We start from the raw sequence: 27,497 nt of genomic DNA, 5'->3' as shown, positions 1-27,497 counted from the left end.
TTCAGTAATTGATAAGAGCTGAGAGGTATGTTTAATAGCAATGGGACCAAAGATAAAACTTTGTTTTAGAAATTCAACTTATTGAATACCTTTAAGAATATTTTTAAAACAATTTTCATTGTGTTAGTTGTCAGAGATGCGAATGCAGCTAGAAACTCTCAAGCAAGAATGTAAAGGCAAAGACTCGCAAATAAGCAATCTTCAGGGCCTCATGCAAAAGGCTACATCCGAGCTCAAGGAAGAATACAAAAAGCAAGTTAAATTCTCTATTTCAACCAATTCCGATAACAAGCGACTACAAGAAAGGTTGAATATGTTTAATCAGGAAATCCGGCAAATGAATATTCAAGCACGAGAATGTCTACTTGAGGTTGCGGATGATGGTATTGCCACAAAAGAAACAATAAGAACCGATCCCGACAACATCAAAGTCAGTTGTCTTGAAAATAATATTGAGAGATTAATCGATAAAATACGTGAGCTCAAAGCAAAAATGGAAAATATAAGGGTATTCTATGAGGAAGATAGGAAAGGCACTCTAAAAACCTTAAACGTCCCTGATACTATACAGTCAGCTCATGATGCGGCAGATTTATTTGTACGGAGAGTAGAAAGTGAATCAAAAGCTCTAATGAAAGAGATATTCCAACTGAGTGACATGTTGTTTGTTGATGAAATAGGCATAGCTGGCGCATCACAAAGGAGTCTCAGAAACGAAACTGCCCCTCCCATGGAGAAAACGAAAGTGGAAATCGGCATCATTCGTGACCAGATTCAGCATTTGATGAATGTTATTTCATCACACACTCGGGAAATCCAGCAGCATGAAATAACTAAACATAATCTGGAAAGTCAAGTAAGACAACTGGGCGAGGCGAATACCGAACTGGAGCTTAAGTTAAAGGAACAAAATCAGACTGTAAAGACACTTAATCAAGAGATGGGAATTCTACACCGAGAGAATACAGAAGGTCCAGCACATAACTGTGATAAGGAGGCTGTCAAGCTGCCGCCTTTACAGAAAGTCGTCAAACGTCAGCCTGCTGTAAGACACACAAATGTACAGAATGTGAGCCTTTTTGATGAAGGAATCATACACGCAAGGAGGGGTGGATTTAGAGGATCAAAAAAGGGTTTTCACAAATCTACCTTTTAAAATGCTTAAATTGTTCTCCGATTTAAATATGTCTGACAGAAAAATCAAGCATAAGAAAAATGTATCATTTTTGTACAAATATTTTATATGTATAAAAATGTATTATCCTGAAGTTATTTTCATCACTTGCCTTTCTGTTTTCTCCTTAAATTACATGCATTCATTCACCATATAAAGTGACTTAAATTTATGACCTTTACTTAGATTGAAATAACATCCTGGATAGCAGAATTAAAAAGAATGTTATTTTCTGGGGTCTACCATCTTATATGTTTATTCCTAGTCATTTGCAGTTATCTCTTTGCATTTTGATCACATAATGGGTTAACACGAGAAGCAGGTGTTATCAACTGGTGCTTAGCACACTGCTGTGATTCACATTAAAATAGTCTGCCCACAGTTCATACAGACAGCATGAAAACCCTATAAATCAACAGGAACATCGACTTGCTCTTCTCTCTGCCCTTATGATGCTTTTGTAGAAGCAAAAAAGGAAATCATCAACTAGATTGACTAATTGTTGTACAATGTCTGATCTGCTTGCAAGTCATCCTACATCCATTTTGGCCTCTTAGGACATGCTAGATTCCAAGAAATATAAGGTGCATGTCATGTCTTTGGGTCTTTGGCGTCTGTAGTAACAGATGTCTTTATTTGATCCTGAGATGCTAAAAATCTCTTGAAAGACTCATACTCCTTTCTTTCCTCTTCATCTGAAAAAAACAAGGGAAATATACTAAACTAAGCAAAACAATTTTTCACAAAAAAATGACAAAAATCTTAAATATCTTGTACCTAAGATGTTAAGTTTGTTAACTAACACTAAATAATAATTTTCACTCACTAAATGCCCCCCACCCTCATCCCCACCCCTAAACTGGTACCATACTGTTAGAAGTAGAGAGTAAAACAGAAATAAGGAGCTGAGTAATGAAAGGTGTTTTGTGGAAACACCTTTAGGAACACACAAAAATAGCAATTCAAATCTTTATTCAGTTCAGTCAGAATTTTTATGAGAGATATGGCCTTGAGAAAAAGGTCTTGGTGAATCACAGTTGAAGAAACCTACAAGAAATTTCTGACCCAAATTCCCCCCCCAGACAAATGGCCAAATATTTTTTTTTTCTGGTAGTGGTTGGGGGATGTAGGGGGTGAAGGGGTGCACAAAAACACCAGAATCAGCCTACCTTCTTCCTCCTCTGCCATGCCCTCGACATCACTGTCACTGTCACCACCAGGGGTCAGGAGCATCTCGTGACCAAGTGGACGACTTTTTACCTCCGAGTGAAGTGAAGAAACTGAAGAGCCAAATATAAAGATAGCCTCATGAATACTTCACATCATCATCATAAGTATAAATAATTGCTGGAAACTACCTCTGACATGTTCATCTGCAACTGGTAATTTTGTAACTGGTTTAACAATAGTTGTGTCTTCATCAATGGCAGAACTGATAGACTGTAAACCTCTGTTCTTCTGCTTTGATGGTAGAAAATAAGTAGTATGTGTCATGTAACCTGGTTAATAAGGCACTCTCAGTCAAACTCGCACACACTTAAGAACTTTCTTGATATATTTATCTTAAAGACTTTCTTTTAAAGAAATCACCAAAAAAAAGTGTGTTCGATGCACACAGAGAAAGGATGTGATACAATCATGATTTACAAATTCCCATTGAAAATATCTTCATACACCACAGAACAAAACTTTGTGGGTAAGTGTGCAACCAGTGTACAGTTTTGATGGCCAATGGTTGCTCTCATGTTTTTGAAGATAAAATTGGTTGAAAGCAAAACAAGTATTGTTGCTAGTTGATGTGTGTGTGTGTGTGTATGTGTATGTGTGTGTGTACCAAAAACCAAAATACAGAAATCATCTTAAAGGTTTTTGAACAATAGAACGCCCACCCATAGCAACATCTTCTCCAGCTCCAAGGTCTTTCTGTAACCGTGATAGTTGCTTTTCCTGTTCTACAAGTGTCTCTTCTTCTTTTTCCTTCCTTAATCTTTCATATGCTGGCTTGTATTCACTGGAAAAAAAGAACAAATTGATGCATTATCAAGTGAAAATGTCTCCAGTTTTTAAATCCCCAGATTTTTCATTCACGTATCTAAATCAGATATAAACAAAAAGTTCATGGTAACCTTTCTTGATTTTAAGTACATTAACCTGCATATGCACATATCATATTCTCTTCATCATCCTTTATGAACAAAATTCATTATTTAAATATAAGCAAACATTTCTTTTTACCTTTCATACTCAGCTGCTGCTTCTTCAATTGCTGCAAAGAACTCTTGAATTCCTGCACCAGTAACAGCAGAAACACCTACAGTCTGAAAAAGAAAAATATATTGTATTTTTTACCTCAACACAGTGCGTAAAAATAGAAGACGCGAAATAAAAATGGGGAAAATGCACAAGAACTTCAAGTCAACTGCAATGAAAGATGGAAGTCCAAGTTACCAATAACTATACAACCTATTCTTAATCTTGCATTTTTAAAATTATCAAATCAGGTGATAAAACACTTAACATTATCCTGCAATTGTAATGGCAGCATACCCTGAGATTGCTGTAAAATTCATCAAGTACTAAACTCATAGATCTTGTTAGGTTAGACACATAAGATGTCTCCTGGTTCAAAGCATCTTGAAATGCTTCAAAATCTGTCATCCACTCTACAGCAAATCTATGATCCACAATATCAGTCTGGAATGCAGCAAATGGGATACAAATGAACATCAACAAATTCATATTCTGAGTGGCATATAATCAGATGGAGATAAAAATCAATACTGTCATCTCAATTAGATACTGACTGCAACCACGGATGTAGGCAAGCTTTTAATGGGTCCTGTGCGCATTTTAATAACAGATTCACCTTAATGGAGTACATACATCTTGATTAAATGGCATCAAATGTATGAATGAACCCGCTTATAGATGACAATCAATAAAGCAGTGCTGAATCAACACAATTCACAGCAGTGCTAAAACAGAACACTTCAGAGACAGGATTGATGCCAGTAGGACTTGAAATGCAGTCTTTACATATTGCGAAAAGTGGGATGACATACGGTAATGCTCAATGTCAAAGAAGCAATTAGCTATCAAAATTTTGTGTGCCTCCATATATATCAGAAAAATTCACCATCGAAAAAGATATCAACATCACCATTTAGTTCTTAATTGAAATGTGTTTCCAAACACCGCACCTTGTTCATTGCTATCACAAATGGTAACTTGGTTTTGTAAAGAATACTACAGGCATACAGCATGTTGGACATAAAGGTGACTGGATTCACACTCCGGGCTGTGTCCATCACATACACAACAACTGTTGGAAAAGTAGATGCCTAGAAATGAGAGAGTTTTGTCCATTTTTAAAGATATGTTATCACTTTTACAGAACAAAAAAGCCAAAAGTTTTGTATATATGATAACTTTGGAATGATAAAGAATTCATTGAGAGTGAAAAAAAGACACAATGATAAGAAGTATAATAAGTTGCCAATATTTCATCAGAAATTGGTTGGTTGGGGTGGGTTTTACATATGGGCACCAGCTTTAAGTACTGAACCTGACTATACTGATCAATAACATTACTTTTACATATTATGTGCAAACGCAAATACATATGAATTCTTATTCAGTTACATATACATATACCAAATCAGAAATATCTTCACACTTGTTGTTACTTACCAGTGTCTCTGTGACTATACTACCAGAAGCTGACCAAGTGAAGACCTCTAACTGACCTGGGGTGTCCAACAAGACATACCTGGGAATCAAACAGTATTACTACTATAAAAATACCACTAGTAAAATAGAAATTTGCAAATGCCAGTTTTGGTGGTGCCTTATTGGCTTATCATAACAGGTCATAACATAAGTGTTTTTTTGGTTGTTCAAAAAGGATAAAAGTACATTATTACAGATGAAATCAAAACATAAACTATCTGACAGATTGTATTTCAGTAGTCAAACTTTTCCAGGTTTTTAACCTTACAGAATAAGGATGGCTTTTTGAGACTCACCTGCATTCTTTCCCTCTTTTTTCCACAAATTTCATCACCTACAAATATGCAGAAGACCTTGAACACTTGATAAATACATTCGTTTTTTTATTTCTCTCTTATTTTTCAAATTAAATTGGTTTTATGTTTACAACAACAACAACAACAAAAAAAGATTATTCTCAAAATATTCACATTGCATCAACTTTGAACTCCCAGTAAAAGAAATATTTTGGTGTTTACATGGTGCTTATAGAAGCATTAGTCCTTCAGATCAAAATTTCTTACCTCATGAAACTGTGTGGCAAACAGATTCAGCGAAGTCACTATTCCTCCATTAGGTCCAAGTTTATATCTGTATGAGTTAAGGAGTTAAACTTCTCAAAATATTGCTTTATCAAATGAAAAATAAATCTAAGCATCTTATAAGTAGGGCTGTAATATAATAATGCAAATCATTAAAAGTATGAAACACAAGACGCTGATAAACTGACTCTTTGTTTATCATATTTTATCCAATAAAGACTTACTGTTAAAATGACTTAGAGTGACAAATGAACAGCTACAAAAAGACCTTAAGTAAACACGAACTATGGTATTACTCAGAAACTTAAGAATGACAACAAAACAAAAATTACTTCAGGAATAATTTAAAAAGTAAATTCCCAAAGTATGCATATTGAACGCACAGTTGTATATTCCAATTCTATACTTCAGCATACATACATGCCAAGATGTGTGTGAAGAAGTTAATTATATAGTATTTCAAAATCATTCTGAAACATAGTCATACTATTAGAAAACTAGAGGATCAGAGAGGCGATACCGCCTCCGAATATTGTACCACCAGCTGGAGCAAGCGCATTCGTATAGACCCCCACATACACAAAATAAGGGGTGCAGCCACCAGTCTTGTGCTTGACAAGCTGTAAAAATGCAATCAACAAGAATTTTCAAAATATGCAAAAAATATATATAACTAAAAATGGTGCAATCAAAGTTAAGTTCATTGTAAGGTAGGTCAAAGGTCAATTTCAAGGTCACAGTAAATTGCCAGTATATGACTTCCTATCCAACTTCAATAGTAACTATGGACCTATCTCTGCCAGTTTTGGAGATAAAAGGGAAGCAAAATTTGCAAAGTTCAGTTCATGGTGAAAAGTAGGTCAAAGGTCAATTTCAAGGTCACAGTAAGATTGCCAGTATATGACTTCCTATTCAACTTCAATAGTAACTATGGACCTATCTCTGCCAGTTTTGGAGATAAAAGGGAAGCAAAATTTGCAAAGTTCAGTTCATGGTGAAAAGTAGGTCAAAGGTCAATTTCAAGGTCACATTTAGATTGCCAGTATATGACTTCCTATTCAACTTCAATAGTAACTATGGACCTATCTCTGCCAGTTTTGGAGATAAAAGGGAAGCAAAATTTGCAAAGTTCAGTTCATGGTGAAAAGAAGGTCAAAGGTCAATTTCAAGGTCACAGTAAAATTGCCAGTATATGACTTCCTATGCAAGTTCAATAGTAACTATGGACCTATCTCTGCCAGTTTTGGAGATAAAAGGGAAGCAAATTTTGCAAAGTTCAGTTCAAGGTGAAAAGTAGGTCAAAGGTCAATGTCAAGGTCACAGTAAAATTGCCAGTATATGACTTCCTATTCAACTTCAATAGTAACTATGGACCTATCTCTGCCAGTTTTGGAGATATAAGGGACTAAATGTTATAATTTTGGAGTTACCATAATGTGCCATAAATTTCCTACAGAAAAAATTAATTAAAATAAAGAAAAGGTCATTTTGGTCAAAGTTCTTGAAATGGGAGGTTCTCTGAAGTTGCAGAAGTTTAAATTTGATAAAATAATGTCATTTTTGACCACAAGTTGTCTGCTTTGCCAAGCATTATGTTTTATTTTTCCGGAGTTCAAAATTTATTATCCATTACCGTACTGCACATTTTTACGGAAGCCGACTGGTGCCATATGTTGAAAAAAAAAATTATCTCGAAATTTCGAGATAGCATTTTTTTTGTTCAAATTTCAAAATACTATCTCGAAATTTCGAGATAAATTTTTTTGCTCAAATATCAAAATGCTATCTCGAAATTTCGAGATAATTTTTTTTTTGTTCAAATTTCAAAATAGTATCTCGAAATTTCGAGATAATTTTTTTTTCTACATATGGCACCAGTCGGCTTCCGTACATTTTCCTTTCCCCACCAATATGTACTTTCTGATACAGCGTAACTCGAAAACCGTATGGAATACAAAAAAACTGAGACCACCTCCAGTGTTGGGCTTTACATGCTCTACAAAATGCAAAAAAGAATGGGTCTCTAGCATTAACGGTTCCCGAATTAGAGACAGTTTTCAGTTTCGGTATCTTATGGCCGCTACTCCTGTGAAAATGCACCGATTGACCCCAAATTCACGGAGATGAAAGATGACCTGAAGGGTAACACTTTCCAATAATATTATTGGTTAAGTCTGTGTGGCGTCTGAATAACAGGGCAAAAAATTTTTTTTTCGTAAAAAATTTCATTTTTTTGAAAATTTTGACCCATTTGACCTTGAAGTAAAGGTCAAAGGTCAAATCCGAGGGTATATTTGAAATCTACACATATGACTTTTGGAAAGCCGTCTATAGAAATTTTTCCCGTAACTCCTTCTGTAGGGTAGATAATTAGCATTTAATTTTGCCATTTTTAGACAAGGGTGCATTGCAATGAGTGCCACACCCAGACCCCAATACCGACAAAGCCCAAATTTTACGTGGAACGAGTTGAGATTATAGGTGACCTAAATCCATGAGATGGGTACGGGGGCCCTTACCGTCTAGGAGGAGAAGCGGTAACGGTAACATGGCGGCGGAGCCGGCGAACGGACCGGACGGGACGGAAACCATGTGTACCGCCAGCGCTAACGCTGGTGGTAAATTTTTTTGTTCAAATTTCAAAATAGTATCTCGAAATTTCGAGATAATTTTTTTTTCTACATATGGCACCAGTGGGCTTCCGTACATTTTCCTTTCACCACCAATATGTACTTTTTGATACAGCGTAACTCGAAAACCGTATGGAATACAAAAAAACCGAGACCACCTCCAGTGTTGGGCTTTACATGCTCTACAAAATGCAAAAAAGAATGGGTCTCTAGCATTAACGGTTCCCGAATTAGAGACAGTTTTCAGTTTCGGTATCTTATGGCCGCTACTCCTGTGAAAATGCACCGATTGACCCCAAATTCACGGAGATGAAAGATGACCTGAAGGGTAACACTTTCCAATAATATTATTGGTTAAGTCTGTGTGGTGTCTGAATAACAGGGCAAAAAATTTTTTTTTCGTAAAAAATTTCATTTTTTTGAAAATTTTGGCCCATTTGACCTTGAAGTAAAGGTCAAAGGTCAAATCCGAGGGTATATTTGAAATCTACACATATGACTTTTGGAAAGCCGTCTGTAGAAATTTTTCCCGTAACTCCTTCCGTAGGGTAGATAATTAGCATTTAATTTTGCCATTTTTGGACAAGGGTGCATTGCAATGAGTGCCACACCCAGACCCCAATACCGACAAAGCCCAAATTTTACGTGGAACGAGTTGAGATTATAGGTGACCTAAATCCATGAGATGGGTATGGGGGGCCTTACCGTCTAGGAGGAGAAGCGGTAACGGTAGCCGTCCGGCGGAGCCGGCGGAGCCGGCGGAACGATCCGGACGAGACCGAAACCATGTGTACCGCCAGCGCTAACGCTGGTGGTACAATAAGCATTGATCTGTAAGTTTATAAATTGTATATATCTTAAATAAAAAAGGATGCTGTTTCATTACTTCCTTGTAATTCACTGTGTCTCTTATATCTGTAAAAGAAATAAATGAGGTAATCAGTGATCCAATCCATTACATATAAAAGCAAAGGTTTCTTGTTTTCTTTTTATATCAAAAGAAAAAATATTCATAAAGCATGATGTTCCAAGCAAATCTTTTCTCTTCATTTCACCAGAAAAGTACACAATGTCAGTGATTCCCAAGTGACTTTATGATACATTTAAACTTACACAACCACTGTACATTTATAATGGGTCATTACCTATGTTGGCAGGGTATGGTACTTCATGAACAGCTGGGTCTAAATTAATGACATAAGGTGGGGTTTTCTTAGTATGAAGATGTGCCGTTATTCTCTGAAATGAAAAATAAGAACTATGAACAATATCAATTGATATCTTTTACTGCACATGGAACCTTAGGAGAGGGCTCTCTCTCTCTCTCTCTAAAAAAATAATAAAATAAAATAAATAATAATAATAATAACCTTTGGCATTCTTATCTACATGTCTGATGTTCACTGTTGTGGTAAGATGTACAGTGGAAATAAATCAGTACTTCCTCCTCCACTTGTAGTTGGAATGGAACATCTTCAAGTTTACCTTTTTTTCCCATGGTCTGCCACCCTACCTTCTGTTTTAAAGCCAATGGATTTAACTGCTGATTGAGACAAGTTTTGAAAAACTGCATTTACTCCTATTTAATAGTTGATGATATGCACTGCTTTTAGAAAATGCACTATGCACTACCAATTGAAAACATATTTTGATTTGTTGATAATACCAGGGGGTGGTTTTACCTCAAGAGCAGTGCATACTTAGTCACATTTTTCATTTTTCTTTGTCAGGATCTATACAACTTTTGTTTTAACAACAATTCAACGCCATGGCTACAGAAAAAGGATTGCTGTGCACGCAATAAGTGAAAGACCGATTGTGGGTAATTGTTATTTGACGGGACAAACAAACCCAAACGACAGACTTTACTGGCAGTTCTGTAACAAGTCATGCAACTATAAATCCGTTTTAAAAAGAAAAGTACTCACTTAGTTATAGCATGAAAGCAACTGGCATCACAGTATCAAGATGTGATGATGAACAACTCGTGAAATTCTGAAGTGTTAGACATTCCTTCAAACATCACCGCCAAAAAATTTGATGTTTGCTCTTCATATCTGCACATTATACTGAAGCTTTTGGTTATTTATTGTTTTCTATCGCCTACTATAATAGATCAAAATCTACACATAGATCTTGTAAACACCTAAAAAGTATCATATCATATCATATCTTTAAATATAATTAGAGACTAAAAAGATATCAATTGAAACAACCTTTATGAAAATATTAAGTAAGAGAATTGTAGACAAGCAAGTGGATTTGGATGACTGAATCTATGCATCACAAATTTTCAGTTAAACATAAATCAGTTTTGATTTATTTTTGCCTTGTGTTAGAAATATATAAGTATACTGAAGTAACCAATCAAAGTTCTTTTTAGTTTTTCATTGTAAACAAAAGTGAGATTATTTGATATGATCAAAGACATATTCCATAACACACACTGTGTTGATTAAACTCTACAATGTTATAATGTACACACACTGTGTTGATTAAACTCTATAATGTAAAACTAAACAATACTAGTACTAATAATTATGATCAAAATTGGGCTAGTCTTATGCTTTTTTCTTTTTAGTTTTTTTTAAATTTTCAAAAGTAAAGTTGCCAGCCATGTCTTAATTGGTAGATGAACCTAAAAACCATGGAAAACGACTTTAGAAAACAACAATAGTCAATCTTAATAAAAAGAAAAATAACAGACCAAGATCTGTTAAGTATTATTAAATGGAAGCTTATGAACCAGAAAATTTGACCACACATGATAAAAAATCAAAAAGATGAGAAAAAGCCCAGTCGCAAGTAAACAGAGCGATATAAAAGTGAAATATAATACTAGGTAAATCAGTATGACCCGTTATCAGGGGTACTCCTAGAGAGGGGTGAGAAACTGCCATTGTTCTCGTCAAAGAAGCTTACCCTTTTCAGGGTATGTACGCACAGACAAAAAAAAACATGAATTGTGCAACTGTTACTAATGAAGCCACTGGTAGTACTAGTAGATATCAGTTTTTAGTTTTGAACAATGTGTGCCGCAAAGGCAAAGCCCTAATTGCCCCTGAAAGTTACAACCCAAGTGTATTGTGCTGTGTTGTTCCGAGACCAGGCTCGTATTAATCATAAAAGTAACATGTTTCCACCCCCTGGTATCATGGGTCATCTGCCATATTGTGAAAAAGAGCCACTGGCAAACATGGTGGATGACCCAACAATACATAAGCCATGTCGATTTGTTAAGTTGTATCAACAATTTTAATTACCTAGTGATATATTTCACTTAAGTTTTGATGACAAGAGAAGTTGTTGAAGTGCCCCCAGAATTGTTTTCTCTAGTATATTGCACCGTGTTGCATTGCATTGCACTGTATTTGGCATTTAAGTAAGAATGTGAAACTTCAAAGTTCAATTGCTAGTTTATTTTTACTTTAATATTATTTTTAATTTATGTTAAAACAATATTATATTTATTGCGATTTTATCAAATTCGTGTAACAATACTTAACCGATTCAAGCTTTTTGTCCTATCGTAGACTTGCGTAGACTGTTCCAGGGTTACTTCTTTAGGTCTTGTTTTCTTTGGTATTTATGTCTAATGACAGCTCTAGGTGTCTGCCGAGCGAGAGTTTTGGTTCACTTTAATCAAATTCTCCTCTTCAAGACTCAAGTGCTTTTGTGATTATCTAATCTAATGCAAAGATATGAACTGAGCGTACCTGAACAAATGTCGTCTTTCCTGAGCCTGCCATTCCAAGTATAATTATTACAGTTGGTTTTGATGATTTATCCTGCATTCCACCTGTTGCAGTGTCGCTTTTTTCCTCCTGTGTTGAACCCATGCTTTCGCCAGCGGATGTTGCCATTGTTACAGAGTTCAGTACTTTTTCGAGAGATAAATTCGTATATGATTTTTATTGGAAGACGTAATAAAACTACAAAATTGATGTCCATTTAGTCATTAATTATATTTAAAGATATTATATGATACCTTTTTGGGGGTTTAAAAGTTCTGTGTCTAGATTGTGATATATTATAATAGGCGATACAATGCAATAAATAACCAATAGCTTCAGTATTATGCGCAGATGTGAGGCGCAGACGTCAAATGTTTTGGCGGTGATGTTTGAAGGAATGTCCAACACTCCAGAATTTCACGAGTTGTTCGTCATCACATCTTGATACTGTGATGCCAGTTGCTTCCATGCTATAACTAAGTGAGTACTTTTCTTTTTAAAACGGATTTATAGTTGCACGACTTGTTACAGAACCACCAGTAAAGTCTGTCGTTGGAGCTTGTTTACCCTGTCAAATAATAATTAGCCACAATCGGTCTTTCACTTCTCGCGTGTGCAGCAATCCTTTACCTGTAGCCGTGGCGTTGAATTGTCGTTAAAACGAAAGTTGTTTAGATCCTGACAAAGAAAAATGAAAAGTGTGACTAAGTATGCACTGCTCTTGAGGTAAAATTTTATTTAAGTTACAATGTATTTATTGGCTTTCAATAAAAGTTTCATATTTATTCAAATGGTGTCAGGATTCTTGACCACAAAGGATGCTGCAGGCAGTAACTGACAATCAAGACTATGGACAATTATCATGTGTTAGAGCTGATAGGAGAGGGATCCTTTGGAAAGGTGTACAAAGGCAGGAAGAAATACTCAGGACAGGTGAGTGCCCACTATGTACAATGAACACTGTCAACATCCTTACAGTGTATTTGAAAAGAACTCAGGCCTTTTAATGTAAATCAAGTACACAGAAGTTGAAAGAAAATATTACCAAAGTAAATAAGTTTTTTGTAGCCCAAACAAAGAAATAGTAACATATGGATTTTTGTGCTCGGGTGATACAAATCTTTAGCTAATGTGAGATCTATTTTTGAACTAGGTTTTCCATGCAATGAATTTTACTTAAATGTTGTGTATCCTTTAGGTTGTGGCACTGAAGTTTATTCCCAAAACTGGAAGATCTGAGAAAGAACTAAAAAACTTGAGGAAGGAGATTGAAATCATGCGAGATTTGCACCATGAAAATATTATAGAAATGTTGGATAGTTTTGAAACTGAAAAAGAGGTACACATATATCTCTTGGTGCTTAATTTGGAGATTTTTTTAAAAAGAGGAACTTACTTTACAATGCCAAAGACTGATTATTAATCATATTCTATCAAAGTTTCCTTATTAATGTCTTCTCAGTCATTAGATAATGAATCAATACTATTGAATAATGTTTATATCAGGTTATTGATTTCTATACAGGTAGTTGCTGTTACTGATTATGCAGAGGGAGAGCTCTTTCAGATTCTTGAAGATGATGGGAGTTTACCAGAGGAACAGGTACATGGAGGGTACCAAGATGATGAATATGGCATTCAGATTAATCTTAGTGTAAAATTCAAGCCGCTTTCAGTGAAATATTGAAGTTGTTTTAAATATTTCAATATGTGCAGTAGACATTTAACAGCCATCAAAATTAAGAATGAACATTATATAACATTTAATGGTTGCTCTACAAATGTTATAGCATACTTGTTTAAATTTTCTTGAATGAAAAGTAATCTTGAACAAACTGACATCAAAAAATGTCCAAAGGTTAAAATATTTGATATATTGACATTGTTATTTATTGACATGAAGAGTTTTATATTTGTCTGATTGGTTTTATTTTTCAGGTGGGTTTAATAGCCTGTCAGCTGGTGTCAGCACTATTCTACCTTCACTCTCATAGGATCTTGCACAGAGACATGAAGCCACAGAATATCCTCCTAGGAAAAGGGGGTGTAGTCAAACTGTGTGATTTTGGGTTCGCAAGAGCTATGAGTATTAACACTCTGGTACTTACATCTATAAAGGTGAATAGAGTATTGAAATATTGAGACTATTTTGGGACTATTGTATAGTGACTTTTACATCCCATTTCCATAGATTTTTAGATCAATCTATCCCTGTGGGGAGTCTCACTAGATTATTGTCAGCTTGGCCGGCTTAAGTGTCTGTCCCGCCTACTAAAAGCTGTAAGGGGGTAATTAACTATGGTGTCTGCTCGGCTGACTGCTATTTAGCGTGAACCCCCAGGGAGTTAGGTCGATCTAAATCTTAATCTTTAGATCGATCTAAATCTCTGGGAAAGCACTCTTATATAGTGATTAATCATTTGAAAACAGTATTAACATATTTTTATCGTCATTGAGTTATACATGGGGCGGATATGCTGTCACTGCTAAATTATAGATTAAATGTGTTCTTGATGAATATAATACTTGCATTTTCATGTATAACCTGCAATATTTATTGAAGCTGCTTTACGTAATTCACAAGTGTATCAGCAAGCTGGGTTCATGTATCTGTAATCTCTTTGCAGGGGACACCTCTATACATGTCACCTGAATTGGTTGAAGAAAAACCATATGATCATACAGCAGATTTGTGGTGAGTATCCACAGTGTGCAGAACAAAGTTTTCCCTTTTAATAAGTTGGGCATGGGAAGGTAGGCCTATGTTAGGAATGCCTAAGAAAAGAATTGTTTTAACTTTGGAGAGTGCTGTGCTAGCTATTTTGATCTTTAACTTCTTTAAATGTTAAAAAAATCAAATAAGCATCTGAAAGTTTTATTGAGCTAAATATCTCCTTTGTTTCCAGGGCTCTGGGTTGTATCCTGTATGAACTGTTCACTGGACAGCCACCTTTCTATACCAACAGTATCTTCCAGCTTGTCAGTCTCATCATCAAAGATCCAGTCAAATGGCCAAAGAACATGTCCCCACTTTTCAAAGACTTTTTACAGGGGCTGCTGACCAAAAACCCACAAAATAGATTGTCATGGCCAGACTTATTGGATCATCCTTTTGTGGCAGAAGGGATCAATGGTTAGGAGAAAAAATGTTTTGTGTGTGGGTCATTAATTTACAATATTGATTGCTTTGATGATTATAGTTTTCATTAAATATTGAATATTTTAAGCAATATCTTTTGTAAAGGATATGCTTAAATTTGTATTGAACATCGTTCTTTTTTTAACCAGTCTCTGAAGAAGATTTAAATATGGACAGTCCTTTCACCAAGTCACCTACTGCCTCACTGGTGTTTGCAAAGGAGAAGCAAGCTAAAGAAAAAGCAAATGTCCCAGGAACATCTAAGATTTTAAGTAAGGCCAGAAAAGATGCTGCCAAGAAGGTGAGTCCTCCCTTGCACACTCCCTCAACCAGCTCATTCTCCAGAGAAGATTTTGCTTTTTCAGGTGTTTTCATCAGCAAAAATGGTGAATAGGATTAACATACAACACAATGATATTGTAGAGAATGTTGATTTATTAATGTTATTGTACTAGTTTTAGAAAAAAAAACAGCTGAATATGGCTGTATTCCCAGAGCTTTTAGATTGATCTATCCCCATGGGGATAATGCAGCTTAAATGTCCATCCTGCCTACTACAAGCAGTAAGGGGGTAATTAACTTTCGTGTCCGCTCAGCTGACAGCTATTTAGCGTGAACCCCCAGGGAGTTAGGTCGATCTAAAGTAGATCGATCTAATCTCTGGAAATAGGGTCTATGATGTTTGTAATGGCAGTCATATTAATTTTGTCTCTAACCTTCAGGGTAAGCCAGTAAAGCAGCCTGGGGGATGGGTTGGTGGAAGCCAGGGAGGAGCTGGAGAGGCCATGACTACAGCAGACAAAGAAAAAGCATTGTCACAAGAATGGAACAAAACAGAAGCCAGCAAGGTGTGTGTGTGTGTGTGTGTGTGTGTGTGGGGGGGGGGGGGGGGGGGGTTCAGATACAAGTACAGAAAATAAGTATGATTTATGTCCTGCATGTATGATGAATTTACAACATGGGTAAAAAATGTCTGTGAGGAATTGGTTTTGAAAACTAAATCATTTTTAATATGTTTTTAGAAGATTCTTGATGTATGTATTTTTGCACATATGCACAATTGCACTCAGAGTTATGTGCCAGGATCATTTGGCTGAGAGGACCCACTAAATACATACTTTAGGTATGGAAATTGTGTAATTGAAACTTTAATCTCCTCAGATGGTGAACCCCACCCCCCGTGCTGATCGCATCAGTAAGGACTATGAAAAAGAGTACCCCAGTATTGAGGTGGACAGTAGGAGGACACTAAGGAGAAGTCCAGACAGGAAGAACATAGAGAATGTCAAACTGGATGGAGAAGTAATTTATGGGCTTGCACATTTTAACCAATAAAAAGATAAATTGGAAACCAATTGTGTTGCCATCTCCAGCTTGTTCAGTAAAAAAATGATTAACTACTGCTAAACATAATGAACATTGATATACAAATGGTTATAACATAGGAACTAGTATGACAAATTATCATTGTGATAAAGTTTATTTGAAACAAGATTTTTTCAATAATAAAAGTATCAGAATTAGGCATGTAAGACCAAATAAAAAACATTGTGTCACTTGAAAAATGTTTTTTGATTTACATTGAAGGTTGTAGACAGTGATGATGAATGGCAGGCACTAGAGGATAGGACAGAGTCAGAGGAAGATGGCAATATAGCTTTGATGAAGAACAAGGCATTGGTCAACAAGCTGAAGACTCGCCTGCAGACCTCATCAGTACAGGTTCTGGATGGTATGCTGGAAGGGGCAGCCAGACTTAGACCTGTACTCAGAGTGCTGGCTAATCTTGTCCCTACGAAGGGGTAAGTTGCAGAGAAAGCAAAAGCCCTTAAACATTTCAGGTCAATTTTTAACCAATTTACATGTTATTTTTTTATGTAATTTCGGAGAAAATGCTTATAACCATTATTTTTATATGGAGAGAATTGAGTAAGCAAATGTACAGGCATTTTTAAATAAATAACCATGTTTTGTGCTTGATAAGTAAGATAGGCATTTCTAATCATTCTGTTTTGTATGTCAAACATTATATTTTCCAGTCCCAATGAAATTGCTGAAATTATTGTTTCTGTTTTTTAGTGATTTAGAAACCACTTTATCATTCATCAAAGCTGTTGACATGCCTTCCCAACAACTCCAACTTATCAGAGAGGTTGTGAGGAAAGAGAATGTCTTGAAGGTAAGAAAAAAGTTTTTTTTCTGTGAGCATTATTGGGAAAATAAGCACTTTTTTAAATCCTTATTTTATATATATGTAATTTTGGACATTCATTATCAATGTTGACAATATACATTCATATAAAATATCAAACTTTTAATGTTAAATGTGTCAAAACTGCCTGTATTTTCTATTTTTAAGCAACCTTGGAGTCAGCAGATCTTAGTTGACCTGGTGATTGATATACATGCTTACTTTGCCATTGAGATTCTAGAGACAGAAACTGTGAAAAAAGAAAGGTAATTTAGAATTATGTAAAAATTAGTCAAGCTTATCATAATATATTGAATTAGAAAAAGGATGTCCATAAAATAGTGTGCATATCTAATGTGAAGTTTTGAACTTTGTTTCACACCTTGCAGAGAATAAGAAAGGTATCTGTGGTGACAAATGGACACAAAAGATAGATAGGTTTGGAACAGACTGAAATATAGATATTATCTATTGATTTTATTTTGTAAATAAATTTGTAAATATTATTGATGTCATGATTCTAATACTTGAAAGTTTCTTTTCTTACAGCCTGGAGCAATTTTGTGACAACTGTTTCAAGTTTTTTGACTTAGTACCACAACTACTGAGGCAAAATGTGGATGATGACATGAGGCTCAGACATCACACATTCATGGTATGTAATTGAAACTTCAGCAGTTAATGCTTAAATTTTTCCTTTCTGAAATCCCTGTACCCCTTCTCCATACATCTGAATTTGTGCAGTAAAAATTCTACACAAAGCATAAAAAAATTGAGGGTTTTCCTGTGCATTTCTCTTTGTCAAAGACATTTAAAATTGCTATCGCAGAAGTGGGGTATTCTTAAACAAGTTATATTTGTGCATTAACAAATAAAAGAATTTAACAATCAAAATATTTTGAAGAATGGTTTTGATGTTAGTGTTTTTACAATTTCCCAGCTATTTGGTTATTTCTTGCAGTGTGTTGTTGATCTATGTCAAACTATGGAGGTGCATTCCAAAATAGCCAAACCGTTCTTCTCTGGGATAGCTGAGAAACACACAGCAGTTGTTGATGCCATCATTCTGTGTACAAGTGCTGAAGAGGAGGAATTGAAAAAGTTGGAAAGTAAATTAGGAGTTTGTAGTAGTATTTTGTAGCTCAAGTTAGGAATGAATAGATATAAAGTTATTAGTAGATGAAATGGCTAATCAGCATCAATCACATTTAGGCTATTAGAAAATTAATGAGTTGAATCTGATTGTGAATTGATTTAAAGCAAAGTGAAGTGTTGATTTTGACTTTGAAATTTTTGAAAGTGGCTGTTATAATGTTATTTTGAGAGAGGCAACTAATATCTTGTTGAACATAAACCAAGAGTAAAGATGCCACATATAATGCACACATGTCTTTTCTAGCTGTAACTCAAGGAGATAAGGCTATAGCATGTCAGAGGATGGGGGACATGGTACTGTTTGCTATTAGCAGCCTGGCTGCTCTCACACACATCCCTCTGGAGGTCCAAGATGGACTACTCGCTAAAAGAAAGGTATTTGTTACTATTCCTTGTTATTGAATGAGTATAGAAATGTTAATATTGATTAAAATGACAAATGCTTATGTTAGTAGACAGTTTACAGATGCATAGAGATATTGAATTTTCTTGCTGAGTTTAGAATTTATATACTGATACATGCAAATAGAGATAAATCCAAAATATTACACCATTTTCTCCTCAACCAGATTGCTTATATTGTTGGTGAAAGGCTTTGTGATAAGAAGATGGAACCAGCCACAGAAGAGTTTCTCAGGATGGTTCGGCATCCCCAGGCCTGTAGCATGGTGCTCAAGGTAAACTGCGGCAGAGGATTTCCTCTTTTGAATTTAAAAGAAAACAGTTGCTAGATTTTTATGAAATGATCAAGTAAGGAGAATCTTACCCTTATTCTCATTTTTATCTTATTCCCTGTGGTGAGTTTGGGCACAGCCATTGTAAAGTCTTTTGAATGCATTTAATGTATGGTGACAGTTCTGATAATCTTATTCACATCAAAGTCCACTGCCATGTGCCCTTTTTTCAAAGTGATAATGTACCTTCTATTTCAGACTATATACTCAGCATGTCAAATGTCTCCTTCTCTCTGTGCATATCTGGCTAACAGTAAAACACACATGGAATCTTTCTTTGGAATTCTACAAGGAATGGTGAGTATTTTGCTTGTTTATCACTTATAGTTGCATTTATTGTTGAAGATGAAAGCAGTCCTTGTAAGTTCTATAGTGATTAAAAGACTGGTTTATTCAGTTGATTAATAGAAAAAATAAAGAATGATATATTTGGAAAAGCATTCTTTGAATGGAAAAAGAATAAAACAAAGAAAATAATGAACTATCATTGAATAGAAAAATCAGTAAAAAAAGAAATGATTTGTTCTGAGGAAACCCTTGTTGAAGAAAATATATTCATCTAAATTTTTATCTGACAGTCATGCTCCCTTTTCAAAATCTATATGTACACATTTCTTTTCTAGGTTGAAGTAGAAGATGCAGAATTGAATTCCACTTTGGAGATGACGCTTCACACCTTAAGTGTTATTGTAATACAGCTTCAAGATGTGCCCCCAGAGTGAGTGAATTTGACATGTTTATTAATTTGATAAAAGCCTACTTTTAATGGTATTCTGAGAATTATTGAAACTGAAACACGTGTAAGAAAAATGTGTTAAGTTTTCCTGTGTTTAAGAAGTTTGGACATTATTTTGTTTGCTCATTTGTTTGTTTCAGTTTAGAGAAAGCTGGAGACATGATGGTGTCCATATTTCTCGAGTCTACTTTGGCAAGCCACACTGTAAGTCATGACATGTTGTAGAGATGGGAATCAGAATGAAATTTACTTGGTACAGTAAAGATGTGTGTGAAAATCACGTCTTGGTTATGATTTTTGTACTTGCCTAGTCTTTATTCTTTGTTATATTATCTATTAGGCTGCTGCTGCCCTGTTATTTAGCCAGCTTATCTACTGTAACCTACCAGTTGAAGTACCACCAGATGGAATGCTGTCAGCAGCTCTCTCCGTCTTCACTGACCTCTCACAGGTAAGGATGTTGAGAAGGTAACAAAAATTTGTTGCTGAAAAGTTTTAAGGATGAGCAGGTACTTATATTCATTCCTTTTAGGAAAACAAAGAAAAATAAGTGAACTTTGTTGAACATTTTTAATGTATTGTTTCTATCATTACTTATTATTTTGAAATGTGTTTAATATTCATTAACTATAAAAGATGATCAACTTCCTAAAATGTTTTAGGTTTGTGTTCGCACCCCATTTGACTATGGTGTTCTGGATGGCATTCTCCAACTGCTGTGCCAAATGTTATCTTCGGTATGTTTCTAAGTATGCCCATCTTCAGTATCTTTTCAAATATGTCTGTGCATCTAGGGAAGAGATTCAGCAATGAATCTTGGCTGCTATTATAGAATTGATTTTTGTGTCAGTGGGATTTGGCATATAAAATGCTAATGAATTGCATAACAATTTTATCTTGTATTTGAATGAAAAGTTTGTGAATTAATTTGTAATATTATCATTTTAGGATCAACTTCCAATGGCCAGATTGTACATTGAAAGTGGAATCTGGAATGTGTTGATCCACAGGCTGGCTCAAATGATGCAGGTATGCTAGTCTGCTTCCTACTTTAATATTTATTCATATTTTTCCTTAATTTGCTTTGTCTTTCAGATATAATTGCATCTTGAATAGGAATATAGAAGACTGTTTATGCATTTTCAAAAAATATATTTACTATTCAATTCAATTTATTTCTGTACTAGTACATAGATTATCATGACCTTGTACAATTTAATATTAATGGTGTGATATTAACCTTTATCCTCTTAAGTTTATATTGAAATAATGTGAGAGCATGATGTAAGAGTTTATGGCCTAGTATATTGATTTACATGTTTTATGTTCATATTCATGTGACTGTTCATCATTCACTGTGTGTTTGTTATCAGTTGAATGCTTAGATAAATCACTAATGGAATTCGCTTGCAGGTACACAACCCAGAGACAAACATGCCAGTCCATGACATTGATGCTGAAATTGGTTGTTCTGAACAAACTGACCAGACTGACTGGACACTTATCTCACCACAGGGGTTAATGGCTTCACTACAGGTGGCAGCAGCAGTCTTTACTAAGGTAAGGGCAGTGTATGATATTGATATTATCTTATAGGGATCGATATCATGTAATAGTTATCTTTTTTTTTCTTTGACTGTAGGACATTACAGCAAAAAGGGTATTTTCACTGCACAAAAATGAATTATATTAACTGATATGAACCTTTCATACACATGCCTCATATGATGGTGATGATCATATTTATGATTAAATCTGTTTTTTCTTTCAATGTAAAATTCATATTCTTTCTATGTGTAATACTGTCCACTCTTACCTGATATCAGTTCATTTCACTTGCAAAGTGAGATCCTGGATTCAAGATGTTTAATGTGTTGAAAAGCAAATTTGATGTGTATTTCCTTAGGAGACCTACCAGTGTGTTCCAAGCCTTGCTAAACCAGACAGTGTACTCACATTGACTATACTGCACATGTACTCAATGCCTTTCTTAAGGGGCTTGCAGAAAAGGTAGTATGAAAAGTGGTAATAGTTTAAATATAGTATTTAATAATTTATCTATTTATTTATTTTGTTTAATATATTTAATTATTTTTTAAAAAAGTAATCACACAACCATCTTTTTTTATTATTACTAATGTACTAGTAATATGGGGAATATTGCTGTGATGATAATTTGTCAACATGTCTTGGTAAAAAGGTTTTATTGAATTTATTAAAAAAAAGTACAACAATCAGTTATATAGATACTTATCAAAGCTCTTCATAAAATCCACATCAAAATCATTATTGTTATGCTGTGATGTTCTTTTATGTTTGGTGTATTTCAACGCCCAAAGGTCTCTCTTCATCTTCAGCAATCCAGATGGACAGAAAATGGTTGTAGAGACCATACTAAACCTGACCCAGTTATGCTGTTTTCCCTTTGCTGTGGACATGAATGAAGACTTGTTGGAAGAAATTTACAAGTGTGTGCAGGGGGGAAAATGAATGACTTATTAACTTGTTACTTTTTTCTGATTAATTGGAAATGCACCACCAGCTTGCCTAGGCGCATAGTATGTTTGAACATTGTAACTTATTGTTTTGAAAAGGAAGTTATAATTTTGTAACTTGCTAGTTTTTCTGACTTTGCAGAATTCTGCCATTTCCCAGGAATCTTCATATTTCTTAATAATAAAATGATTGCAGTGATGCAAATTTTATATGAATATATTTTTTATTACATTTACAGCTGTTTTTACAGCCAGGGTCTCATATTGAGGCTGCTGTCTGCTTGCAAACACTTCCTCCAGCCTGACCAGATGGAAATGCCTGTAGGTCTCATGGCAAGGCTCACTCTGGGAGAACAGGCTTTTGTACTGCAGTTTGCTGATTGTGTTGTTGAGCTGGATGTAGGTATATTTTGAAACAAAATGATTCTGAACCTTAATTGTAAGTCACTTTTAAGAAAACCCATTTTGTATGTATGCTGTGCATCAAGTTTTGTCAGCAACTAATTTTTTTTTTTTTAGTGATGACCACATCTGAAGTGTGATAATGAAAAATTTACGTAATTGGTATTATACTTAATTATCTGTTTTACAATTATTTTTAAGGCCCTGTCATTTGTATCCGTGTGTGTGTCTCCTGAAAGCCCCCTATCTGTGATCTGTGATATGGTCTCCATATGTAGTCACCTGGCCAGAACCTCACCAGAATATGTAGATCTGTTGCTGAGAATTTTCCAAGGTTCTGAAGGTAAGAGCATTTTTCCAGTGGCAACCAACTGTGCTCAAAACATAAGAAAAATAGGGAAATTATCTTGCTGGCATTAAAAGCTTGCATGCAGTTTCCTTTTGGCTGCAGATACTCTGACTTATTTGTTTTTGGTGAAATGACTCATTTTCTACCTTATCGAGGATAAATGGGTAAAAGAAATCAAACATTTCATTTCTGTGGTCAAAGTGTATTATCTTCAGCAACTGGTAGGAATTTTATGCTCTTTTGAGAATGGCATAGATATATTATCTCTACCAAGGAATATAACCCTGTGTATATGGCCCAGTCTCAAACCCAAACCACCAAAATACATAGTTGACTTTTAAGTGTAGACTTAAAAACAAGTTTAGTGTCTCTTTAGTACTGGTTTTGAATGTTTATTTTGTGATGCCTGATGTGCCTCTGTGTGTGTATTTATTTAATTATGTATTTCAGGTGACTGTGCCCCTTTAGCCTCCCTTATGTGTCACCAGTCCCCAGTGGTACGTTCCAGAGTATGTAGTATGATGGGAAACATGATGAAACATTCCAATACATTCTATACTGTCCTTACTCAAAGGTAATTGTAGTTTTATATTAAGTCTGATAAGTAAGATTGTTAAAGATAACTTACATGTTTGTGCCTGATGTAATAATCCTTTTTTAATCAATGTGTTAACTCAGGTATATTTTGTGTAATGAAACTTGTACAGTATCAGTTTGCGGAAAAAAAATCAGTTACTGTAGACTTTTTAAATTTTGAATAGTTCAAAACGTGTTCTTTTTATGATTTTTTAAAAGTATTTATTTATTTATTTATTTATTTATTTATTTTTGCATGGTAGGGAAAAACTGTGTTCGAGTTTAGTAAGGTGTCTGGAAGACGAAGATGCTCATGTCAGAATGGTAAGATTTAGTATAATATGGTTCTGCGTTGAGGGAAATGTCTTATTCTAAAGACAAGTATTTTTATGTAGAAAATATCAGTGTACAAAATTTTATGGATCCCTCTGATTTATCTCATGTACCCGGTAAGTGAAATGTCAGCGATGACTCATTAGATTGCTATTTATTAAAATGCAAAAGTTTGTGCAAAACAACCCAAAATATTCTTTTCCTTTGTGTTCTTTATTTTACTCTAGAGAATGGAGGACCTTTGTGGGATTGTTTTCTTGTGACAGTGCAAATGTGAAACATGATGCATTGATCTTTGTCACTTTGTGTGCCACAGTATTCACAAGTGTAAAAAATCAATTGTATTGTGTACTTAGTTCTTTGTAAATGACAACGAAAAATTAGCCACAGAATTTCCAACAAGTCTAGAGGCAAAAAAAACTATAAATGGGTATTGATTACAAAAATCAAAGTTTTGACAAATAAAGGTGCCCTTGAATGTGCTAAGAGCTGGTTATATTTAGGTACTTCTAAGTATGAGATACATGTTGACAGCTGTTTTCCTCACTGAACAAACATTTTTATTTGCCTTCAAATGTTTGATGTACTGTATTTTGTAAAAAGGCAAAATACCACCCATGAACTTTAGCATTTTGGAGAGATGGATTTAAGCTTGGAATAACATACTTGAAATACATGTTATAGGAAACATCTATACACAATACCCATTAAATATCTTGGTCTGCATATAATTTCTATCAGACCTTATTCAATACTTCCATCTCATACCAAAACTGAATGCAGTATCTTGCCATTTAAACTGTATACCTATTACTAAAACTAATGTTATCCTGTTTTTGTTGGCCATGCATCAGACCTGACTGCAGCTGAATGAGTTGTTCTACATATTCAGTATATAGGCCTTGTACTTTTTATTTTACATCAAATGTAATATTTAGCTTGTGGTTCTCAATTTGGCATTGACACAAATAATTCTGGATTGAAAAACATGGAAAGTTATATTGCCAAGTCATAGATTAATCAGTATCCATTAGATGTTTTTTTTTTTTTTTTTTTTTTTTTTTTCAAATTAAAAAAAAATGTTCATTTCTACAATATATGCCCTGTTTTAACACTTTTCCAGCAAATCACAATAAGTCTTTTTACTGCCCACCCCTGCTTCATGTTATGTATATCAGTGCATTTTTACACTCCAGTGCTCCAGCTATGCAGTGGGCAATGCAGGTTATCACAGTGGAGAATTATACCCACAACTGAAGTGTTCCGTCCCATACCTTATCACATTGCTCAGTGATTCTGTTGCTAAAACTAGAGCTAATGCTGCAAGTGAGTGATACATTTATATTCTACACTGATGAACACATGCTACATGCTTCCAGCATGTTGAAATAAGTAGACAGTTATAGCCTGTAGCAAGACAGCCAGGTTTTTTCTTTGGTTTAAAATTGACAACAAGATCGTTTTACAATACATTTTAAACTATAATTGAGTGTAAACATTTATCCAAAGTGATTTAAAGTTTTTAAAATGGTTTTTAAAGGCTGATCACTATCAAGTTGGTCTGCTTAGCTGTTAAACTTTATCATTCTGTATGTCTCTGAAACACCTGCTAAAAATTTGTGCTTGTTACATGTTTTTACTTTCCTGCAGGTGCCTTAGGTAACCTAGCCATGCATTCTCCACAGTTGTGTGAAGAGCTCTCCAAACACAAGGCTGTTCACAGGTGAAATTTATAATATGCTTTATGTAAACCTGTTCCCATTCATCCTGGTGTGATGTGGGTGTATAGAGAGTCACGATACAAAACTTTTTCTGCTCATGCCTTTATGCATAAACAGCATTGAAGCATTTAACAATCCTTGTTTCATTGAAATAGTGTGGAAGGTCAGAATTGATCTTTGATCTGTATATTCATATTATCCTGGCCTCCTTTTCTGGATTGCTTTATCTTTGCTGTTAATGTCTGGCAATCCCTAGATTTTTTCACATTTGCCTGGATTTGCCAGAATTTAAATGCAATAAGATTTACTTCTCATGAATAAATGTAGGGTGCAACAATGACTTCATTGTGTTAGACTTTTGTATATATTCAATGCTTCTTTTCCAGTGTTCTTGAAGTTGCCTGTCATGACAGTCAGTATACCGTCCAAGAAAGTGCACTGGCAGCACTGAAATCCATGTGTAACCAAACCGAGTTAAAGGCTTTGTTGAAATCCATGAATGCTGTAGATAAATTGACCCAGATGAGTGGCACCACCACCCCAAGACCTAAGAGTGCAGTGTTAGCCAATAGAAAGAGTGTGGGGGTTACCACTGTCATGCATCACTGTCACAAGCTGATCAAGATATTACAGGAAGATGGCTGAATCATTTAATAAAAATAATTCATTTGATTTGAGTGCATAGATTTTAAAGCAGAATAGATTGTGGTGTCCGTGTTTAAGTAAAAGTTGGTTCCCATTTCTGAAGTAACAGTGATGTTTTGTGTCAGTTTGAAGTTTTGTCTAGTTATTATCCTGGCAAATCCAGGCAAATTTGTGTTGACATTGTGAAGAAAGGCAACTGTCAAATGTACACAGATGTTCAGTGATATACAGGAAGGCTTTCCTGATGGCATTGTAAGCATGTCAAGTTTTAGAAGAACAACTCTTGCATGGCGTTAACATTTTACATTTTAAGTTTGTATACACAGGAGTCTGAAATTATATGATAGGATAATTAATAGGGACATTGTTCTTTTCAAATACATTTCATCTGTGAAATATGATTGCCCCTCTCATAGTCTGTACTTATTTAAAGGAAATGTTTTTTATTGTTTTCCTGTTCCCCTTCCAGATGGTCACAGTTAGTCTTAACCTTTATTGCTATAGCCTATTTTTTTAAATCAAGTTGACATTTCACAAGGTAATAATGCTATAGAATTGGTCTGTTGTTAGTTTAGTCTCATGTATTTGAACGTGTGAGATTGCTCTTTTTCTTTGGTAGGACTTTTGGGCATGTAGCACTGCCCATAGTTATGTATGGGAGTGATATATTTTTTTGTAACAACAAAAAGAAGGCGGATTTCAGGAATTTTAGAACGTTTTACATTACTGTTAAAATTACACTGATTTAGAATACTTCCTCCCAAACTTGTGTGAATTACCCCCTTTAACAGTTCTGTTATAATAGTAATTTTTGTTCTCAGTGATGCTGAAATTTAGATTTATTTGAAGTATTTTTTTAATTTAATTATTTATAAAACGTATTTAATATTTGTTAGAAGAGTAAAGGGCATCTTTGTACAGATTGCAAAAGAATATTCTGTATTGACAGGCACAGTTTAGTATTGTAAATGTATGTTCTTTATAATGCATCGTCATTGATAAACTTATTTTAAGCGAATCATTTTGTATATTGTTTCTTTTTATAGAAATGTTATATGAAGAAAAGGAGGATAAGACAAGGATAAGACAAACTTACCTTCAATTTGAAGTTAAGTTTTCAAGTGCAATTTATTTTGTGGTTTTATAACCATGGAACTGAAAATTACTTACAAA

General features: G+C 34.7%; 3 protein-coding genes across 5 annotated transcripts in view; 2 read left to right on the top strand and 1 right to left on the bottom strand.

Annotated features, from left to right (window-relative positions):
* Positions 1 to 1,272, top strand: part of LOC106154616 (uncharacterized) — a 34,286-nt gene extending 33,014 nt beyond the window's left edge. For both annotated transcript variants that reach the window (XM_013529021.2, XM_086999221.1), the window contains one exon: positions 128 to 1,272. In XM_013529021.2, the coding sequence (XP_013384475.2) occupies positions 128 to 1,156 (1,029 nt within the window). In that variant the 3' untranslated portion in view covers positions 1,157 to 1,272. The remainder of the gene's footprint in view (positions 1 to 127) is intronic.
* Positions 1,221 to 12,012, bottom strand: LOC106154625 (GPN-loop GTPase 1). 2 transcript variants are annotated; one of them, XM_013529032.2, is made up of 12 exons: positions 11,831 to 12,012; positions 9,260 to 9,353; positions 8,990 to 9,029; positions 5,467 to 5,533; positions 5,200 to 5,237; positions 4,865 to 4,943; positions 4,375 to 4,515; positions 3,722 to 3,868; positions 3,410 to 3,492; positions 3,064 to 3,185; positions 2,344 to 2,454; positions 1,221 to 1,869 (listed from the first exon to the last, which is right to left on the bottom strand). In XM_013529032.2, the coding sequence occupies exons 1-12, from the start codon at positions 11,975 to 11,977 to the stop codon at positions 1,766 to 1,768; spliced, it is 1,173 nt and encodes a 390-aa protein (XP_013384486.2). In that variant the 5' UTR covers positions 11,978 to 12,012; the 3' UTR covers positions 1,221 to 1,765. The 2 variants fall into 2 exon arrangements, with proteins under 2 accessions (XP_013384486.2, XP_013384493.1); XM_013529039.3 differs by lacking the exon at positions 11,831 to 12,012 and adding an exon at positions 11,621 to 11,802.
* Positions 12,013 to 12,168: 156 nt separating this feature from the next.
* LOC106155232 (serine/threonine-protein kinase 36) lies at positions 12,169 to 27,342 on the top strand. Its single transcript, XM_013529959.3, has 33 exons — positions 12,169 to 12,328; positions 12,649 to 12,781; positions 13,047 to 13,187; positions 13,374 to 13,451; positions 13,787 to 13,966; positions 14,476 to 14,543; positions 14,755 to 14,981; positions 15,137 to 15,288; positions 15,710 to 15,835; positions 16,149 to 16,289; positions 16,575 to 16,789; positions 17,067 to 17,166; positions 17,347 to 17,444; positions 17,728 to 17,833; positions 18,140 to 18,287; positions 18,578 to 18,708; positions 18,903 to 19,010; positions 19,266 to 19,364; positions 19,691 to 19,785; positions 19,944 to 20,007; positions 20,144 to 20,254; positions 20,466 to 20,540; positions 20,752 to 20,832; positions 21,217 to 21,363; positions 21,710 to 21,813; positions 22,161 to 22,271; positions 22,538 to 22,697; positions 22,902 to 23,043; positions 23,500 to 23,623; positions 23,889 to 23,949; positions 25,155 to 25,284; positions 25,609 to 25,681; positions 26,066 to 27,342. Exons 2-33 carry the CDS (start codon positions 12,698 to 12,700, stop codon positions 26,322 to 26,324), a joined length of 3,939 nt encoding a protein of 1,312 aa, XP_013385413.1. The 5' UTR covers positions 12,169 to 12,328; positions 12,649 to 12,697; the 3' UTR covers positions 26,325 to 27,342.
* The last annotated feature ends 155 nt before the right edge of the window (positions 27,343 to 27,497 follow it).

Source organism: Lingula anatina, chromosome 1 (assembly GCF_051362555.1).
Source record: "Lingula anatina isolate TDL-2025a chromosome 1, LinAna3.0, whole genome shotgun sequence".
NCBI classification, from domain to species: domain Eukaryota; kingdom Metazoa; phylum Brachiopoda; class Lingulata; order Lingulida; family Lingulidae; genus Lingula; species Lingula anatina.
Note: the sequence above shows the minus strand (reverse complement) of the source record. Positions and strands in the feature narration are given on the sequence as shown.

Bases quoted from the DNA above. Each gene is read 5' to 3' on its own strand.
- LOC106154625 (XM_013529032.2), bottom strand. From the start codon at position 11,977: ATGGCAACATCCGCTGGCGAAAGCATGGGTTCAACACAGGAGGAAAAA. The intron at 9,354-11,830 runs GTACGCTCAGTT...TTTTCATTTCAG, and splicing joins GAAAGACGACATTTGTTCAG to AGAATAACGGCACATCTTCA. The intron at 9,030-9,259 runs GTAATGACCCAT...TTTCTTTTACAG, and splicing joins ACCATACCCTGCCAACATAG to ATATAAGAGACACAGTGAAT.
- LOC106155232 (XM_013529959.3), top strand. From the start codon at position 12,698: ATGGACAATTATCATGTGTTAGAGCTGATAGGAGAGGGATCCTTTGGA. The intron at 13,188-13,373 runs GTACACATATAT...ATTTCTATACAG, and splicing joins GTTTTGAAACTGAAAAAGAG to GTAGTTGCTGTTACTGATTA. The intron at 23,044-23,499 runs GTAAGAGCATTT...TATGTATTTCAG, and splicing joins AATTTTCCAAGGTTCTGAAG to GTGACTGTGCCCCTTTAGCC.